This window comes from Danio rerio, chromosome 10 (assembly GCF_052040795.2).
Source record: "Danio rerio strain M-AB ecotype USA chromosome 10, GRCz13ab, whole genome shotgun sequence".
Lineage (NCBI taxonomy): Eukaryota > Metazoa > Chordata > Actinopteri > Cypriniformes > Danionidae > Danio > Danio rerio.
The window spans coordinates 48,700,310-48,721,720 of NC_141030.1; the positions used below are offsets into that span (position 1 = coordinate 48,700,310).

Consider the following 21,411-nt stretch of genomic DNA (forward strand, 5'->3'; position numbering starts at 1 on the left):
TTACTGCATTCACCATACGGCAAAGCAGCTCCAACTCACACTAAACACTCGGCTTATGCTAGTTTTGTTGAATAAAATCAGCAAACGATGCAGGAGAAATATGACAACGAGATGCTGCGCTGCCAGAAACTTGTATTATTGTCGGCTAACGTTAGTGAAAGAGTCGTTCAGGGGATTCATTCACAAGCGAATCGCTCCCTCCGTCAGTATGAGCAGTGAAAGCAGGAGAGGAGCTGTGTTTCAGGACATGATTAGATCAAATTTAACAGGGAGGGTGAATAGTACATTTCTGTACACACAAACACAAGCTTTTTGTCAGGAATGGCCGTGCAGTCACTGATCCATCATGTAAAGTGATGTAAAATTATAATTTTCGTAATTAGAAAAAAATAACTACATACTAACATCCAGGAAAACTCCCGATCACAGATATATGTGTATATGTGTATATCTCTGGCTTTGCATGGCCACAGTCCTCCACTGTACCCTGGTCCCGCATTCATTTCAAAGGAGCGCTACCCTGTAGCAAGATGGCGGCGCTATTGACGCATTCCGTCCAATAGACAACAATAGGCCAGGCGACATCTAGTGTATATATCTATGCATTTATTCATTCATTCATTTTCTTTTCAGCTTTGTCACTTTATTAATCAGGGGTCGCCAAAGCAAAATGAACCGCCAACTATTCCAGCATATGTTTTACGCAGTGGATGCCCTTCCAGCTGCAACCCATCCCTGGGAAACACCCATACACAGTCATTCACATGCACAAACACTCATTCATACACTACGGCCAGTGTAGTTGATCAGTTCCCCTATAGCGCATGTGTTTGGACTGTGGGGGAAACCGAAGCACCTGGAGGTAACCCACGCCAACATTGGGAGAACATGCAAACTCCACACAGAAACACCAACTGACCCAGCCGAGACTCGAACCAGTGATCTTCTTGCTGTGAGGCGAATGTGCTGCCTACTGTGCCAGTGATAGTATGACTTTCTATAGCAGATCCCTCTGTTTGCTGCTTCTGTTTTCAGGCTTGTGTGTGTGTGTGTGTGTGTGTGTGTGTGTGTGTGTGTGTGTGTGTGTGTGTGTGTGTGTGTGTGTGTGTGTGTGTGTGTGTGGTGTAGAGTTGCACAGACGGGGCCTTTGCTAGCGTCTGTGACCTCAGTGTAGGTTTAGCCTGATCGGGCCGCGCCGGCCGGACGCTCCTGCCCTTCACTAATTGATCCCTCTTACATAAGAAAGAGATCCTGAGCAGAGCTAATCCCTCCCCCTCACTGCAGCACACACACACACACACACACACACACACTCACACATTCACGTTCACACACAACACGTGCACACTCACAAACAAAACGCGCAGGCTTACACACACATGCACGCTCACACACACACACACACACACACACACACACACACACACACACACACACACACACACACACACACACACACACACTCTTTTACATGCATACACTACATATCCGCTCTCAGACATACTCACACACACACACACACATACACTCTTTTTTTACCCACACACACCACAGACATACAAACACAACATACACACAACACATACAAACACATGGATGCTAACACACACATGAACGACCACACACACACACACACACACACACATTTATGTACACACACACAACCCTCACATCCTTTCACATGCCCTGTCACCTTTGTCAAACCACTTCTAGTCCTACTGTGTGTATTGGTGTGTTAACATCCTGACACACGGCACCGCCTTCAGAATTCAGTGTTTGACCCATTGGGTCACATGCTCCTCCAGAATGGTCGAGTACTCCTTGGCAGTGACCCAGCACCCATATAGCACCAGTATTGGGCCTCAGGAATGCCATGATATTGAGCCCAAACCATCACTGATCCCCCCATGCCGCACTCTGGGCATCAGCAGTCTGGGTGGGACGCTTCTTTGGGGCTTCTCCACACCGTAACTCTCCCAGATGTGGGAAAGAAAGTGATGGTGGACTCTTTAGAGAACAATACATGTCTCACATTGTCCACAGCTCCAGATCTTCACTGCTGCACCACTGAAACCAGCAAGAGTGAGCAGAGGTTTGTCTACAGCAGCTCGGCATGTTTATAAACCCTGTGGAGCTGCAGACCAACAGTGCTGCTGGAAACAAGAGTTGAACTCTGCAGTGAGTCGATCGGCTGTGGTCTGATCTTCACACTCTGCTCTTTCTGCTGGTATGTGAGATCAGTGAAGACTGGCCACCAGCCGCTCACGTTTAGCCATCAACCCTCCAACACTCGATTGGCCAGTGTTTCAGTGTATATATAGTGGTCAGTGGAGCAGCTGAAGCATGTCAGGACTCAGAGCGTCTCTCCGGTAAACCCTTCATCAGTAAATCAGGATCAGCAAATGACTGCTGGATCTGCTGTGTGTTCAGTGAGGGTCAGTCAGGACAAGGTGAACTACACAGCGCCAGTCTATATCTATATCGCAGTGTGTATATCGCAGTGTGTTTATCGCAGTGTGTATATCGCAGTGTACATATCGCAGTGTGTATATCGCAGTGTGTATATCGCAGTGTGTATATCGCAGTGTGTATATCGCAGTGTGTATATCGCAGTGTGTTTATCGCAGTGTGTATATCGCAGTGTGTTTATCGCAGTGTGTTTAGAGCAGTGTGTATAATCGCAGTGTGTATATCGCAGTGTGCATATCGCTGTGTGTATATCGCAGTGTACATATCGCAGTGTGTATATCGCAGTGTGTATATCGCAGTGTGTATATCGCAGTGTACATATCGCAGTGTGTATATCGCAGTGTGTATATCGCAGTGTGTATATCGCAGTGTACATATCGCAGTGTGTATATCGCAGTGTGTATATCGCAGTGTGTATATCGCAGTGTGTATATCGCAGTGTGTTTATCGCAGTGTGTTTAGAGCAGTGTGTATAATCGCAGTGTGTATATCGCAGTGTGCATATCGCTGTGTGTATATCGCAGTGTGTATATCGCAGTGTGTATATCGCAGTGTGTATATCGCAGTGTGTATATCGCAGTGTGTTTATCGCAGTGTGTATATCGCAGTGTGTTTATCGCAGTGTGTTTAGAGCAGTGTGTATAATCGCAGTGTGTATATCGCAGTGTGCATATCGCTGTGTGTATATCGCAGTGTGTATATCGCAGTGTGTATATCGCAGTGTGTATATCGCATTGTGCATATTGCAGTGTGTATATCGCATTGTGCATATTGCAGTGTGTTTATCGCAGCAGTGTGTTTATCGCAGCAGTGTGTGTTTATCGCAATAGTGTGTTTATCGCAGCAGTGTGTTTATCGCAGTGTGTATATCGCATTGTGTATATCGCATTGTGAATATCGCAGTGTGTATATTGCGTTGTGTAAATCGCTGTGTGCATATTGCAGTGTGAATATCGCAGTGTTTATATCGCAGTGTGTATATCGCAGTGTGTATATCGCAGTGTGTATATCGCAGTGTGTATATCGCAGTGTGTATATCGCAGTGTGTATATCGCAGTGTGTATATCGCAGTGTGTTTATCGCAGTGTGTTTAGAGCAGTGTGTATAATCGCAGTGTGTATATCGCAGTGTGCATATCGCTGTGTGTATATCGCAGTGTGTATATCGCAGTGTGTATATCGCAGTGTGTATATCGCAGTGTGTATATCGCAGTGTGTTTATCGCAGTGTGTATATCGCAGTGTGTTTATCGCAGTGTGTTTAGAGCAGTGTGTATAATCGCAGTGTGTATATCGCAGTGTGCATATCGCTGTGTGTATATCGCAGTGTGTATATCGCAGTGTGTATATCGCAGTGTGTATATCGCATTGTGCATATTGCAGTGTGTATATCGCATTGTGCATATTGCAGTGTGTTTATCGCAGCAGTGTGTTTATCGCAGCAGTGTGTGTTTATCGCAATAGTGTGTTTATCGCAGCAGTGTGTTTATCGCAGTGTGTATATCGCATTGTGTATATCGCATTGTGAATATCGCAGTGTGTATATTGCGTTGTGTAAATCGCTGTGTGCATATTGCAGTGTGAATATCGCAGTGTTTATATCGCAGTGTGTATATCGCAGTGTGTATATCGCAGTGTGTATATCGCAGTGTGTATATCGAAATGTGTATATCGCAGTGTGTATATCGCAGTGTACATATCGCAGTGTTTAGAGCAGTGTGTATATCGCAGTGTGTATATCGCAGTGTGCATATCGCAGTGTGCATATCGCAGTGTGTATATCGCAGTGTACATATCGCAGTGTGTTTAGAGCAGTGTGTATATCGCAGTGTGTATATCGCAGAGTGTATATCGCAGTGTGTATATCGCAGAGTGTATTTCGCAGTGTGTATATCGCAGTGTGTATATCGCAGTGTGTATATCGCAGTGTGTATATCGCAGAGTGTATTTCGCAGTGTGTATATCGCAGTGTGTATTTCGCAGTGTGTATATCGCAGTGTGTATTTCACAGTGTGTATATCGCAGTGTGAATATCGCAGTGTGTATATCGCAGTGTGTATATCGCAGTGTGTATATCGCAGTGTGTATATCGCAGTGTGTATATCGCAGTGTGTTTATCGCAGCAGTGTGTTTATCGCAGCAGTGTGTGTTTATCGCAGCAGTGTGTGTTTATCGCAGCAGTGTGTTTATCGCAGTGTGTATATCGCATTGTATATATCGCATTGTGAATATCGCAGTGTGTATATTGCGTTGTGTATATCGCAGTGTGAATATCGCAGTGTTTATATCACAGTGTGAATATTGCAGTGTTTATATCGCAGTGTGTATATCACAATGTTTATATCGTAGTGTTCATCTCAGTGTTTATTAGTGATGTATTTGTCCTGCAGCACAGAGTCATACAGAGCAGGAGCTGCATGTGTCAGTGTGTGTTACATCGCACACTCTGCAGAGTCCTGTGTCTGTGTGTGTGTGTGTGCGTGTCTGCAGTGAGGGCTGCTGAATGGCTGTGTTAAAATGTGTTAATCGTGTTGCGTCTGCTGCAGACAGATAAATTGCTTGTCTTGTGCGTTATGTGTTTAGACGTGGTATTACAATGCTGCTCAGCTAATGTTTACATTTTCAATACTTCTAGTTTTTGCTCATTTAAATCCACCTCATGTGTACATTCCAACAGCGAACGCACATGCTCAGCAGAATATCAGACTCTAGCATTGCTTTTCAGATAAACAAATTTGTTTTCTTGCCATTTTACTAAATATCTGCAAACATATTATGGTATTTCTTATTAATTCTATTTAATTATTTATACAATGAAGACTACGACTATATAAAGTGTTATTTTACGTATGATTATTGAATTCCGGTAAGGCAATACTGTTAGATTTCACAGAAAGCCATAAAACAGGCTTTATTTAGTTTGTTCTGTTGTATTTATCTTTTTTTTTTTTACATGTTATGCAGAAGCTCCACGCCAATAATTACCCCAATCTCTCAAAAATTATGAATTATTTCCAAATAGAGTTGTCTTCATATTCAAAAAACTAAAATATCGCAATGTCACTTTTCTCCAATATGCAATGCAGTACTCATAATTTATAGCATAATATAATATCAAAACTCATTATATCACCAGTTCTGGCATGTTTTCGACTGCGCTCTGATTTGCAGGAATGTTGTTTGTGTTGTAGAAAGCAGATCTAAGAGCAGCTCCAGATCCAGTGACGGATCCGTGTGTCATGCAATCCGAGCGCCGCAGATCCGCTTACGCTTTTCTGACAAACCCAGGAGAGGTCGACTCTCCATCCAGACCAAAATTATCTTGTCTGACACCGTTATCATAGCTTAGCATTTTACATTAGCTTTTACTTTATTTGTATTTTTAAATGTGCGATTAAATTCCAGTTTAGATTTAGTTTGTTTCATTAATGGTCGTTTTTCATTTTTATTTTTTTATTTATGAATTTTTGTTTTGTTTTGTTTGATTGTGTGTGTTGTTTTGTTTCTTTCTATTTCTTTGTCTATTTGTTTTTGTTTTTATGTTTTTATGTTTGTTTGTTTTTGTTTAGATGTTTGCGTGTGTGTGTATGTGCGTTTGCGTGTCTGTGTTTCTTAATTGTGTTTGTTTTGTATTGCTTGTTTGAGTTTGTTTGCTTGATTGTTAGTTTTATGTTTATGTATTTATTTTCGTTTTTGCTTGCTTGTTTTTTTACATTTTTGTTAGTTTATTTTTGTGTGTGTTTGTTTTTTGTGTTTATGCTTGCTTTTTGTTTGTTTTCGTTTGGTTGTTTGTGTTTGTTTGTTTTATTTCTGTTTGTTTGGTTTGTTTGCTTATTTGTTTTATAATTTTTTGTTAGTTTTTGTTTGGTTGTGTGTTTTGTTTTTGTTTGTTTTATTTGTGTTTGTTTGCTTGTTTGTTTGTTTGTTTCTGTTTTTTGTGTTTGTTATGTTTGCTTTTTTTGTTTGGTTGTGTTTGTTTTATTTGTCTTTTTTTTGCTTGATTGTGTTTACTTGTTTGTTAGTTGTTGTTAGTTTTTGTTTGCTTATTTTTTGTTTTAGTTTGAGTTTTGTTTGTTTTTTTATATGGTGTTTGTTTGTTTGGTTTGTTTTGCTTGCTTGTGTTTGTTTGTTTGCTTGTTTGTTTTAGTTTTTGTTTGTTCATTTTTGTTTGCTTGGTTTTTTGTTTGTGTTTTTTATATGTTTGCTTTTTGTTTGATGTTTTTGTTTGGTTGTGTGTGTGTTTGTTTCCTTCTTTGTTTGAGTGTTTGTTTGTTTTATTTGTATTTGTTTGTTTGGTTTGTTTTGCTTGCTTGTGTTTGTTTGCTTGTTTGTTTGTTTTAGTTTTTTGTTTGTTTTTGATAGTTTGTTTTAGTTTTCTTTGTTTTTGTTTGCATGGTTTTTTGTTTGCGTTTTTTTTGTCTTTTATGTTTGTTATTTGTTTGCTTTTTTGTTTGTTTGTTTTATTTGTGTTTGTTTGGTTTTGCTTGATTGTGTTTGCTTGTTTGTTAGTTGTAGTTTTAGTTTTGTTTGCTTATTTTTGTTTTAGTTTGTGTTTGCTTTTGTTTTTTGAGTTTGGGATATGTTTGCTTGTGGGTGTTTGTTTGTTTGTTTGTTTGTTTGTTTGTTTGTTTGTTTGTTTGTTTGTTTGGCAGGAAAGCAAGCAGGGTTAGTGTACATTAATGAACATTGCTGCAAATGCACTAGAATTAGCCAAAAATCCCTCATCCATTGTCCCTAGACAGATGGTAAAATCGTCTACCTAAAAACAATACGAAAAAATATATAAATAACAAATCAAAGTGTGTGTGTGTGTGTGTGTGTGTGTGTGTGTGTGTGTGTGTGTGTGTGTGTGTGTTTGTTTGTTTGTGTGTGTGTGTGTTTGTTTGTTTGTATGTGTTTGTTTGTTTGTGTGTGTGCGTGTGTGTGTGTGTGTGCGTGTGTGTGTGTGTGTGTGTGTGTGTGTGTGTGTGTGTGTGTGTGTGGTTTGACGCAACTGCAGCTCTGTCCTAAACGCAGTGGCCTCTTTAATTTTAAATGCAACTGGTTGTTTTTCAGAGGAAACTGGTTAGGATTTCACAATAAGGCGCTGCGTCTGACTGTAAATGCTCTGTAAGTGTTTTTCAAAGGCTGCTGGATTATTGAAGAGCAGCAGCAGCACCGGTGCGGCGTCCACTTTCAGGACAACAGAATTCATCACCATTATTCATGATTAAATCATAGTTTTTAATATGAAGTATGCCTGAGATTTCATGTGATGCTGGAATATTGTCCAGATCAGGGACTTTCAAACCGGCTTACATTTGAAATGTGTGGAGGAAACATGCTATGAAGTTTTTTATTAGTTTGAATATTTAAGTGATATTAATTATATCAAATAGATAAGTAAATATATTTAAATAAACACAGTATGATATATATATATATATATATATATATATATATATATATATATATATATATATATATATATATATATATATATATATATATATATATATATATATCATACTGTGTTTATTTAAATATATTTACTTATCTATTGTATTTTATATTTACTTATCTTATGTATATGTGTCTCCATCAGTGTGTGTGTTTGTGTTGTGTTTCCTCAGGGTCGTGTGGAGGTCGAGGCCGGTAATGAGAACATGCGGTTTGAGACGGGACCTTTCTCTTATTATGGAGTGATGGCGCTGAGTGCACCGAGCCTGGGTGAGGGAACACACACACAACACACACACACACACACACACATATACACAGTACACACATATACACACACACACACACACACTGCAATACAAACGTATAAACAAACACCGATTTACATGCACATGCCTGTACACACACACTATTAGACACACTCCAATACACACCTGTACATGCATACCTAAGCACATACATACACAATACCATTACACATGCGCACATGCACATATACACAATAACGTTTCACACATACACAAATGCACTATATCTTTACACAGACCCACACTTACACACACACATACACAACAACTTTATATACACATTCACAATACCCTTACACACAATGCGTTCACTCACACATATACAATTTTCACACACACACACACACACACAGTTTTCAGAAATGTCACCTACCTCAATCTACACAGAGCTATATGCATTAAGAGTGTTAAAATGTGTGTAAACATGACTATATTATGCTCTGAGTGGATGAGTCTCTGGAGCGGCTGCTGGTAATGTGCCACTGTGCAGTCAGTGTGTGTGTGTGTGTGTGAGTGTGTGTTATGTAATGACTCTGCAGTGTCCGGGCCAGGTTTGTCTGCAGGGATGATCTCTGTCTGCTTCTGTTCTTCACCTCCAGCTGTGCAATCGTCACGCTGATGTGCTTAGCGGCTGTCTGACTGTGTGTGTTCAGCAAACGCTGCATTAGAGATGAAGCTGATGTGACGGATCCGGCCGCAGTCACTCACACTCACGTCCTTCAAGAGCCCGCTGCTGCTTCCTTTCAGCCTTACACAGGCGCTATTCAGCAGAATGTTCCAGCTGTTCAAGCATTTTTATACACACGTTGTTGATGGGTGAAGATTCAGTGACACAAAAGAATCTCCTTGAAGTTGTGTTGAGCTGAAGCGTGCAATAAATAATTTCATGATATATTTCTAATATTCTATACACTCAAAATAATTAGATTATTTATTCATTCATTTTTTTTTTTGGCTTACTCCCTTTATTTATCAGGGGTCGCCACAGCGGAATGAACCGCCAACTATTCCAGCATATGTTTTACACAGCAGATACCCTTCCAGCTGCAACCCAGTACTGGGAAACACCCATACACACTCATATACACACACACACACACACACTCATACACTACAGCCAATTTAGTTTGACTGTGGGGGAAACCGGAGCACCCAGAGGAAACCCATGCCAACACGGGGAGAACATGCAAACTCCACACAGAAACGCCAACTGACTGAGAATATAGTCCTGATTACTTGCCAACCACAAAGGTCCCCCTGGCAACCATATGGCACTACACTAGCAACTACCTTGCAACATTTTAACAGCCATCAACAAAATCCCAGCAACCTCCTAAAACACCATAGCAACTACCACACAACCACTAAGATCACCATAGCAACCAACTTTCAACATCCTAGCAAACCATGGTTGACACCCTGGCAACCATCCATATCAACATAGCAGCTGCTTACCAAACCTCTGTAAACAACAGTAGTCACCTTAGCAACCAAATAGCAACATCTTTGCTATTATTCACAATACCCCAGCAACTACCCAGAACTACACCCTAACAACCACCAAGGTTACCATCTTAACCAAATTGCACCACCCAAACAACCACCCAAAATGACATAGCAACTGCTTAGCATCACCTTAGCAACCCCTAGAACACCCTAGCAACCAACTAGAAACATCCTATCAATTATCTACAATACCCTAGCAACCACCCAGAATGACATGCAAATGCCTAGAAATAACATAGCAATCACCAAGGTCACCCTAGCAACCATTTAGCACCACTCAAGCATCCACTCTTAACACCATAGCAACCCCTAAAACACCTTAGCAACCAACTAGCAACATCCTAGCAACTATTTAAAATACCCTAGCAACACCCCAGAACAACATAGCAACTGCCTAGAAACACCCTGGCAGCCACCAAGGCCATCTTAGCAGCCATTTAGTACCACCCAAGCAACCACTCATAACACCATAGCAACCCCCAAAATACCCTAGCAACCAACTAGCAACTTCTTGTCAATTAACCACAATACCCTAGCAACCGCCCAGAATGGCATGCAACTGCTTAGAAACACCCTAGCAACCACCAAGGTCACACTAGTAAACATATAGCAGCATCCAAGCAACCACTGATAACACTGCTTAGCATCACCCTAACAACCTACTAGCAAGATTCTAGAATGTATCCCTAATACCCTAGCAACCACCAAAATGGCATAACTGCCTCTGGCAACCATATAGAAACACCTTAGCAACCAAATAGCAAAATTCTAGCAATCATCCACAATACCCTAGCAACTACCCAGAACTACATAGCAACTACCAAGTTCACCCAACCACAAAGATCACCATAGCAACCATCTGTCAACATCCTAGCAAACCCTTGTCAACACCCTGGCAACCACTCATAATGACATAGCAACTGCTTACCAAACCTCTGTAAGCAACAGTCACCCTAGCAACCATATAACAACACATTAGCAACCAAATAGCAACATCTTTGCAATTATTCACAATACCCCAGCAACAACAGAGGTCACATTAGCAACCATCTAGCAGCACCCAAGCAACTACTCATAACACCATAGCAACTGCTAAGCACCACCTTAGCAACCCATGTAACACCCTAGCAACCAACAAGCAACATCTTGCCAATTACCCACAAAAACAACCACCCATAATGACCTGCTACTGCCTAGAAACACCCTAGCAACCACCAAGTTTATTCTTTTAACCAAATAGCACCACCCAAGCAACTAATCATAACACCATAGCAACTGCTTAGCACCACCCTAGCAACCAACAGAACACCCTGGCAACCAACTTGCAAAAACCCTGAACAGCATAGCAAAATGGTAATCATTAAGGTCAGCTAGCAACCAATTACCATCTACTAACAACCACCCAAAATGACATCGCAACCACCTAGCCCTGCTTTGTGTCCCTCTGTGTGTGGAAGAGCAGCTGGAACATTCTGCTAAATATCTGCATTGGGTTTCCAGTGCAGGAGGAAGCTCATGCGGGTTTTGAAGGAGTGATTTTGGGTGGTGTGTGTGTGTGTGTGTGTGTTACTCATTAATCCTCCAGGATTTCCCCGCTCTGCTGAATTGAATGTCCAATCAAGCGAATGCTTCACATCTGGAGGAGCTGGCAGATCTTTAATTGCTGCAGATTTCCCACTTAACAATAAAAGATCATCACTGATTCTGCACAATTAGCAAAACTCAGACATTTACACACTAAAATCTGAATTTATTTTTTAATTGTGTTCAAAATCCTGGAGGTGCTGCTGTATGTGAGCTGTATGTGTGTGTGTGTGTGTGTCGTTGACGTGTGTGTGTGTCTCTGCTCTCCTCAGCCGTGTGTGTGGCGTCTCCTCCTCGTCCTCGACGTCTTTCGCTAAAGAGGTTTTCTCTGTTCACGCGTTTCCCAGGTAAACTCTGCACGCTCGCAGATTCAGGAAAAACACACACACACACACACGCTGTTGCTGGAGGTTTTTCTCTGCACACACACACGCAGAGATCAACCTCGTGTACAGACACAGCTTTTGTGCAGTTTTTCCTGAGAGTGAATCATTGAACACCCTCACTATCAAACATTTCCAGCAAGTTTACAGTTTTCATGTCATTTTTGTCTTTTCTATAATATTTTTCTATTATTAATTTTTATTTTTAATCTACACAATATCATCACATTTTTTATTTCATTGTTCAACTTTTTGGTTTATTTCCTTTTTTCCATTTATTTTACTTTTCAATAATATAATTTATTTTTCAATATTTTATTTTTAATGTTTTTTTATTTTATTTATTTTTATGTTTTATTTTAAAATATTTTATTGCTCAAAATTGTTTTTTTATTACACTTTACAATGATGTTTTATTTTTCAATATTTTATTAACATTTTTGTTTATTGTTATTTTATTTTTCAATAATATCATTTATTTTTCAGTATATTATTTTTAATGTTTATTTATTTATTTATTTTATGTTTTATTTTAAAATATTTTATTGCTCAAAATATTTTCTTATTTCACTTTTCAATGATGTTTTATTTTTCAATATTTTATTAACATTTTTGTTTATTTTTATTTTACTTTTCAATAATATCATTTATTTTTCAATATTTTATTCAAAATGTTTATTTTTTATTTTACCTTTTATATATATATATATATATTTTTCAAAACTGTTTTTATTTTACTTTTTATTACTATAATTTATTTTTAAATACTTTTATTGTTAAAAAAATTATTTTACTTTTAAATTATGTATTTTATTTGTCTATTTTTTACTGTTCAAGTTTTACATTTATTTGCATTTTTCTGTCTTATTTAATGTCTTATTTTAAAATATTTTTATTGTTCAAGACTTTTCAATGATGGTTTATTGTTTATGTTATGTTTCAATTTTATATATATTATATATTTTATTTATAAAAATTGGTTATTATTTATTATTATTTCTGTTCAAAATAGTTTTTTTTTAGTTTACTTCTTAATATAATTTATTTTTAAGCATTTGTATTGTTTAGGTGTTTTATTTTATTTACATTTTTCAATTTATTTTACTTTTCAATTATGCTTTATTTTAAATAATTTTATTATATTTTTATAAATATTTTAATTGTTCAAAATAGTTTTTTAGTTTTCAATTGTTTTATTCTTCTATATTTGTATTAATGTTTTTATTTTACTTTTCAATAATAAATATTAAATATTATTAATTTATATTATTATTAATTTTTGTTAATTGTTCAGTTTTGTTTAAAATTGCTTTATTTTATTTTTCTTTTATTCATTTTACTTTTCAATATTGTATTTATTTGTCAATATTTTTTAATGTATTTATTATTATTTTTTTTATTCCAGTAAAAGTAGTGCATGAAAATATAGAAAGCATAAATAGTTCAATTTCATTAAAAAAAAATGACACATGCAAAATGTATGCGCTGTGTTTATTATTAGGAAGAATTTGGGCTTTTCAAATCTAATTTGTGTTTGCATTCATTTAAAACATTCAAACTTAATGCAATTATAGCCACAAAACTATTTATTTCTTTATTTATGAGTGTAATTTTTGACAGGAGTCAGCAGATGTTTAATATATATTTGCGTTTTCCTCATGCAAAAATGATTAAATAATGTAATACCCTTACTCTCACTGGCCACTTTATTAGGTACACCTTACTAGTATCGGGTTGGATCCCTTTAGCCTTCAGATCTGCTTTAATCCTTCATGTCAGAAATTCAACAAGCTACTGGAAATATTCCTCAGAGATTTTGCTCCATATTGTCATGATAGCATCACACAGTTGCTGCAGATTTGTCGTCTGCACATCCATGATGCCAATCTCCCGTTCCACCACATCCCAAAGCTGCTCTATTGGATTGAGCTCTGGTGACTGTGGAGGCCATTTGAGTACAGTGAACTCATCGTCATGTTCAAGAAACCAGTCTGAGATGATTGAGCTTTATGACATGCTGCGTTATCCTGCTGGAAGTAGCCATCAGAAGATGGAGACACTGTGCTCATAAAGGGATGGACATGGTCAGCAGCAATACTCAGGTAGGCTGTGGCGTTGATGCTCAATTGGTACTAATGGAGCCAAAGAAAATCTCCCCCACACCATTACACCACCACCACCAGCCTGAACCGCTGATACAAGGCAGGATGGATAATGACTTTTCCCCTTCCTTCCCCATTCTGATGCTCGCTTAAAAGTGCAGCAGATCATCTTGACCATGTCTACATGCCTAAATGCAGTGAGCTGCTGCCATGTGATTGGCTGATTAGAAATTTGTGTTAACAAGCAGTTGGATAGTGTACCTAATAAAGTGGCCGATGAGTGAATATATTTGGCACATTATATACTTTTTTAGTCCTAAATGCATGCCTAATATGTGCTCATTAAGTAGTGAAAGGCAGGTTTTGAATGGATGCAAATATAAATAAGATTTGAGAGCTGAACAATTGTGTTAAATACAAAAACACTGTAGTTAATTCTGATTGGCTGTATATATATATGTAGTGCTGGTAAATGTAATCTTGCTGGACGTCTTTAATGTTTGACGAGCTGCTCTTCTTCTTTAATTCATTCATTCACTCATTCTGTCCATCACAGAAGATAATAAACTCTAAAACCTGCATCAGTAATGCATGAAACATCATTATAATCATCCATCAAACTGAACATTCATGAAGCCTGTGTGATCTCTCCGCCACCAGCAGAGGGCGCCAGTGGACTGACTTTACTCACAGCACGTTACGGGTTAATAGTTTAAAAAATGACACTGTATTTATTTCACAAAAAATACAGTAAATACAGAAAAAATATTGTGCTTTTAGATATCTGCACTCGGTGTGGATATTTAATACGGTCTAATTTATTTAAATTATTTAAAGCAGATTTTTCTGCATCATTACTGCAGTCTGCAGAGTTCACGATCCTTCTGGAATCACTGTAATATGTGGATTTAAGTATTAATTATGACCTGCTTATTTGAATATGTTACATTTGTATTATAATATTTAATGTAATGCATTTAATTTAACATTGTAATATTAATATATAAATGCATTAGTATATTAGTCCCGGTTTACAATAAGATTTCATTAGTTCACGTATTTATCAGCATGAATTAATAATGAACAATATAGCACAACATTCACTAATGCTCGATTAATATCCAGTTTGACATTAGTTAATGCACTTTTAACATGAACTAACAGTGATTGACTTTATTTATAGTAAATAATGTTAATAAATATGAATAAAGACTGTAATTGATGTGCTTTTCAGTGTGTTGTTGTCAGTAAATGCATTGATTAACTCTGACTGATGTACTCTGACTGTAGAGTGTGGCAGCAGGTGAATACTGCTGTGGAGTTTTCGTTTGTGTTTTAATATGAGTGAACTGGTCAGACGTTCTCCACATCCAGTTTAATGTTCACACTCATCACATCTGTGTGTGTGTTTATGCAATTGTGAGTGCATTTGTGTGTTTGTGTATGTGTGTGTAAGTGTGCATGCAATTGTGACTGCATTTGTGTGTGTGTGTGTGTGTGTGTGTGTGTAAGTGTGCATGTGTGTTTGCAATTGTGTGTGTAAGTGTGCGGGTGTGTGTCTGTGCGTGTGTGTATGCAATTGTGAGTGCATTTGTGTGTGTGTAAGTGTGTGTGTAAATGTGCATGTGTGTATGTGTGTGTGTGTGTGTGTGTGTGTATAAGTATGCATATGTGTATGCAATTGTGTGTGTGTGTGTGTGTGTGTGTGTGTGTAAGTGTGCATGTGTGTATGCAATTGTGTGTGTGTGTATATAAGTATGCATATGTGTATGCAATTGTGTGTGTGTGTGTGTGTGTGTGTGTGTGTAAGTGTGCATGTGTGTATGCAATTGTGTGTGTGTGTATGCAATTGTGAGTGCATTTGTGTGTGTGTGTGTGTGTGTGTAAGTGTGCATGTGTGTATGCAATTAAGTGTGTGTGTGTGTGTGTGTGTGTGTGTGTGTGTGTGTGTGTGTGTGTGTGTGTGTGTGTATGCAATTGTGAGTGCATTTGTGTGTGTGTGTGTGTGTGTGTGTGTGTAAGTGTGCATGTGTGTATGTAATTATGTGTGTGTGTGTGTGTGTGTGTGTATGCAATTGTGTGTGTGTGTGTGTGTGTGTGTAAGTGTGCATGTGTGTATGCAATTGTGAGTGTGTGTAAGTGTGTGTGTGTATGCAGTTGTGAGTGCATTTGTGTGTGTGTGTGTGTGTGTGTGTGTAAGTGTGCATGTGTGTATGTAATTATGTGTGTGTGTGTGTGTGTGTGTGTGTGTGTGTGTGTGTGTGTAAGTATGCATATGTGTATGCAATTGTGTGTGTGTGTGTGTGTGTGTGTGTGTAAGTGTGCATGTGTGTATGCAATTGTGAGTGTGTGTAAGTGTGTGTGTGTATGCAGTTGTGAGTGCATTTGTGTGTGTGTGTGTGTGTAAGTGTGCATGTGTGTATGTAATTATGTGTGTGTGTGTATAAGTATGCATGAGTGTGTGTGTGTGTGTGTAAGTGTGCATGTGTGTATGCAATTATGTGTGTGTGTGTGTGTGTGTGTGTGTGTGTGTGTGTGTGTGTGTGTGTGTGTGTGTGTGTGTGTAAGTGTGCATGTGTGTATGCAATTATGTGTGTGTGTGTGTGTGTGTGTGTGTGTGTGTGTGTGTGTGTGTGTGTGTGTGTGTGTGTGTGTGTGTGTGTGTGTGTGTGTACATTCACGCGTGCGTGCGTGCGTGCATGCATGTGTGTTTAATTGTGAGTGCGTGCGTGCATGTGTGTGGTGTTTGTGTTTGTGTAGTGTGTGTATGTATATCCCTCAATAACACAGCTGTGGTGTGTGTGTGTGTGTGTGTGTGTGTGTGTGTGTGTGCAGAGTTGCGCTCCCCGTCTCACCTGAGTGTGCTGAACCGCTCTGCGTCTCTGAGCTGTACGGAGCGAGTGGACTCCAGCGTCTCCATCAGCGGCAGCAGCTCTCAGATCTACAGCTCCGCCCCCGCGCCCCAGTACACACCTGACTTCAACGTGCGCGCGCTCACAGACCTGCAGTACGCCAAGGTAACACACACACACACACACACACACACACTCACACGCATGCATCAAGAGTTTATAAAGTGTGATATTATTCAGTTCACACCGCAGGGCTGTTGAGTGCTTGATGCTGATTGGCTGGTGAGCATTGTAAAGATGTGCCGCTATTGTCAGATAAACACACAGCTAAAGTAGATCCGGCAGGTTTAGAGCGTATCACAGCTCCATCATGATTAGAGTTATTCCACAGCTACAACAGTCAGACATCACATCAGAACACAGCAGCAGCAGCAGCAGCAGGAGGAGGAGATGTGTGTTAGGGGCTGCTCACACCCAGCACACTCATCTGTTCTGAGAACACGAGACACACTCATCTGTTTTTTGGAGGCACTATAAACAGCAGAGCTGCGGCAGCTCATCAGGGTGTGTTACTCCGTTATTGTCTGCTTGCAGATCACTCGCTCTCAGTACCAGAACGGCCTGTTGGCTTCAAGGCTGGACAGCACACCTCAGTCTCCGGAGAGCAGCCACACCCACCTAGACCATGCCTCTGACTCCGCCCACCCACCACCTCTGACTCCGCCCACCAGCACCAATCACAGCACAGCGACGCCCCGAGATGGCCGGCTGGACGAGAACACCTCACTGCTGAACGACAGGAACAGCCTGACCAAACGCCGCTCTAGCCACGCCCACCCGCACCTCAACACCAATCACAACTGCAGCTCTAGCCCCGCCCCCCGTCCCCACAGCAACAGCAGCCCCACGCCCCGCCCACATGCTCATACGTTTACACACGCACACACCGAGAGCACCATCTGACAACACTGACCTGGGGCCCGGGGCTTCACAGCTGCATATGGGTACAACACTGACCTGGGGTCCGGGGCCTCACAGGCGCATATGGGTACAACACTGACCTGGGGCCCGGGGCCTCACAGGCGCATATGGGTACAACACTGACCTGGGGCCCAGGGCCTCACAGGCGCATATGGGTACAACACTGACCTGGGGCCCGGGGCCTCATAGGCACATATGGGTACAACACTGACCTGGGGCCCGGGGCCTCACAGGCGCATATGGGTACAACACTGACCTGGGGCCCAGGGCCTCACAGGCGCATATGGGTACAACACTGACCTGGGGCCCGGGGCCTCATAGGCACATATGGGTACAACACTGACCTGGGGCCCGGGGCCTCACAGGCGCATATGGGTACAACACTGACCTGGGGCCCGGGGCCTCACAGGCGCATATGGGTACAACACTGACCTGGGGCCCGGGGCCTCACAGGCGCATATGGGTACAACACTGACCTGGGGCCCGGGGCCTCACAGGCGCATATGGGTACAACACTGACCTGGGGCCCGGGGCCTCACAGGCGCATATGGGTACAACACTGACCTGGGGCCCGGGGCCTCACAGGCGCATATGGGTACAACAATGACCTGGGGCCCGGGGCCTCACAGGCGCATATGGGTACAACACTGACCTGGGGCCTGGAGCCTCACAGCTGCATATGGGTGCAACACTGACTTGGGGCCCGGGGCTTCACATGTAAACGACTAAAACACTGACCTGGGGCCCGGAGCCTCATGGATGCATACCAACAATAGTGTCTGATGACACTGACCTGGGGCCCGGGGCCTTGTCCACACACTTATAGAGTATCACCTAATAGCAATGACCCGGGACCCCAACTGTGCACAACCATGAGTACTTTCTGATGACGTTGATTTGGGACCTGGGGCCTCCCGGATGCTAGGGGCCTTGTCAGTACACATCAATTGTACATCTGATGAGATTTACCTGGGGCCCGGGGCCTCACTAGTACAAAACAAGAGCACTTTCTGATGACACTGACCTGGGGCCTAGGGCCTCACAAGCACATATCAAGAGTACCATCTGATGATTTGGGGCCCGGGGCCTCACAAGTGCATAGCAAGGGTACTGTCTGATGATCTAGGGCCCGGGGCCTCACAAGCACATATCGAGAGTATCGTCTGATGATCTGGGGCCCGGGGCCTCACTAGTGCATAGCAAGAGTACTGTCTGATGATCTGGGGCCCGGGGCCTCACAAGCACATATCAAGAGTACCGTCTGATGATCTGGGGCCCGGGGCCTCACTAGTGCATAGCAAGAGTACTGTCTGATGATCTGGGGCCCGGGGCCTCACAAGCACATATCAAGAGTACCGTCTGATGATCTGGGGCCCGGGGCCTCACTAGTGCATAGCAAGAGTACTGTTTGATGATCTGGGGCCAGGGGCCTCACTAGTGCATAGCAAGAGTACTGTTTAATGATCTGGGGCCCGGGGCCTCACTAGTGCATAGCAAGAGTACTGTTTGATGATCTGGGGCCCGGGGCCTCACTAGTGCATAGCAAGAGTACTGTTTGATGATCTGGGGCCCGGGGCCTCACTAGTGCATAGCAAGAGTACTGTTTGATGATCTGGGGCCCGGAGCCTCACTAGTGCATAACAAGAGTACTGTTTGATGATCTGGGGCCTGGGGCCTCACTAGTGCATAGCAAGAGTACTGTTTGATGATCTGGGGTCCGGGGCCTCACAAGAGCATACCAAAAGCACTGTCTGAAGATCTGGGGCCCGGAGCCTCACTAGCAAATTCCAAGAGGACAATCAGATGATGCTGATGTGGGGCCCGGGGCCTTCCAATGCACAACAACAGTATCATCTGATGACACTGACCTGGGGCCCGGGGCCTCACTAGTGCACACTTAGAGCACAATCTGACCAGCCAGGCCCCGGGGCCTCTCCAGCTCACACACTCTTCCTCAGACTCAGCTGGACTCCACACGTGTGTGTGTGTGTGTGTTCACTGTGAGCCCAGGGGCCGCGGGTTCGGCCCGATGTGGATCAGACTGTTCTGTTGATGATCTTCAGTGTTTTTTCTGTCCCGTACGCACCTTTACAGCGCCTGCTGTCCTCTGAGCACTTTGAGTCTCATAAGCTATTTCTGCCGGGGTTTTCCTGTCGTGTCTGTCTGCAGGATTTCCCAAGTGCTGTTAGTCAAGCGTGACGCGGCTGCGTGTGATGAAACCGAAGCTCTGCACGAAGGGAAGCTTTGTAAATATAATGTGGAGACACGGAATCTGCTGACGCAAACAAGCTGCGGTCACCATCGACTCACAGATGTGTAGCAAAAAACATTGCAAAAGCCGGACCTGTGATGTATATATATTAATGATGTTATTTATTTGAACATTATTTATTTTTTCTCTAATTTAATGCGTTTTATCAACAATCTTTTTGTTGTTGACAGCTGCAATTTAATTCACCAAAACAAGCAAACTGTTATTTATTCATCAAAATCGCGCCTGAACCGCTCCGTTTTTCAGCTTGTTGTTTCAAGTTTTATGTAATTCTCCTTAATCAGCAGTAGCACTATTACACATCAAATATTACCAAAACACATAAATAATTTAGTATAAAACTTATTTTCACTTCTAATTAATTAAATAATTGATAAAATTACAAAGATAATAATATATTTAATAATAATATTTAAAAATAGTCCTCCTTTATATTGATTTTCTTTTTTAAATAATATTAATTTGCATTAAATTAAGCACATTTTTCTCATTAATACACCCTTTCTGCAATTGTTTTTCGTCTGTTTATCTGCAGTTTGTATCTCCAGATAAAAAGACATTTCTTTGAACAAAATAAGAAATATTAATTCCTTTTTGCATATAAAATAAATAAATAAAATATATGTAAAGCAAAAACCGAGCAAAACCAAACCCAAGATGTATTAAATATAGGACAGCATATGATTAATTATTGGAAGATTTAAATATTTATTTTTTTGTCTGAATTATTATGCATCTTTGATCATCTTTCCTGTTGACTACTGCACCCACAAATGAGTTATATTTTACATCAAAATATGTTATTATTATTATTATAAATAATATATAGCTGTATTAAGGGTTTTTGCATGACATTGCTAATTATTTTCATGGCCATTAAGCAGATTGACCATATTATAATGTTCACTTTACACTGAGCATTGATTTTATAAGCATACATCTAATTCATCCCTGAGACTTTCATTACTTTACTAAAATTCTTTATAACCCTGAACAACAAATACCACCATTAATAAGATAATATTAGAATATTTGTGGGAAAAAAAAAAAAAAGAAAAAAAAAAATATATATATATATATGTTATAAATACAAATATCTTTCTAGATAGATAGATAGATAGATATTTGTAGATGCCAATATTATACAAAAATATATATGTAAAAACGTAAAAAAAAAAATATATATATATATATATATATATATATATATATATATATATATGTATATATATATATATATATATATATATATATATATGTATATATTCACAATTATGTCACAATTAATCAAATTTTACTTAGAAAAAACACCCAATTATTTTACATTAAATAAAAATATTAAATAATAATGAAATGCAAAACATTTTAACGGTCTGATCAGCATATTTAATTTCTTTGGAGGCTTAAATTGTCCGTCAAAACTCACTATACACATTATTTAAATGCGTTTTATACCGTATTCACACTCCGCAGCACACACAGATTCAGTTTTAAAAATATAAACACCATGAATATAA

At 40.3% G+C, this 21,411-nt stretch overlaps 2 protein-coding genes across 13 annotated transcripts in view; both read left to right on the forward strand.

The window, feature by feature from the left end:
* The window catches only part of cnnm4a (cyclin and CBS domain divalent metal cation transport mediator 4a), a 38,963-nt gene extending 18,751 nt beyond the window's left edge, over nt 1-20,212 (forward strand). The window contains 7 exon segments of one of the 12 annotated variants that reach the window (NM_001443064.1): nt 8,080-8,176; nt 11,577-11,651; nt 16,625-16,806; nt 17,236-17,679; nt 18,252-18,832; nt 18,882-19,243; nt 19,293-20,212. In NM_001443064.1, the coding sequence (NP_001429993.1) occupies nt 8,080-8,176; nt 11,577-11,651; nt 16,625-16,806; nt 17,236-17,604 (723 nt within the window). In that variant the 3' untranslated portion in view covers nt 17,605-17,679; nt 18,252-18,832; nt 18,882-19,243; nt 19,293-20,212. 12 annotated transcript variants of the gene reach the window in all.
* myo18b (myosin XVIIIB) overlaps nt 1-21,411 on the forward strand; it is an 880,426-nt gene that overhangs the window by 569,813 nt on the left and 289,202 nt on the right. The gene's annotated exons all lie outside the window — the stretch shown is intronic.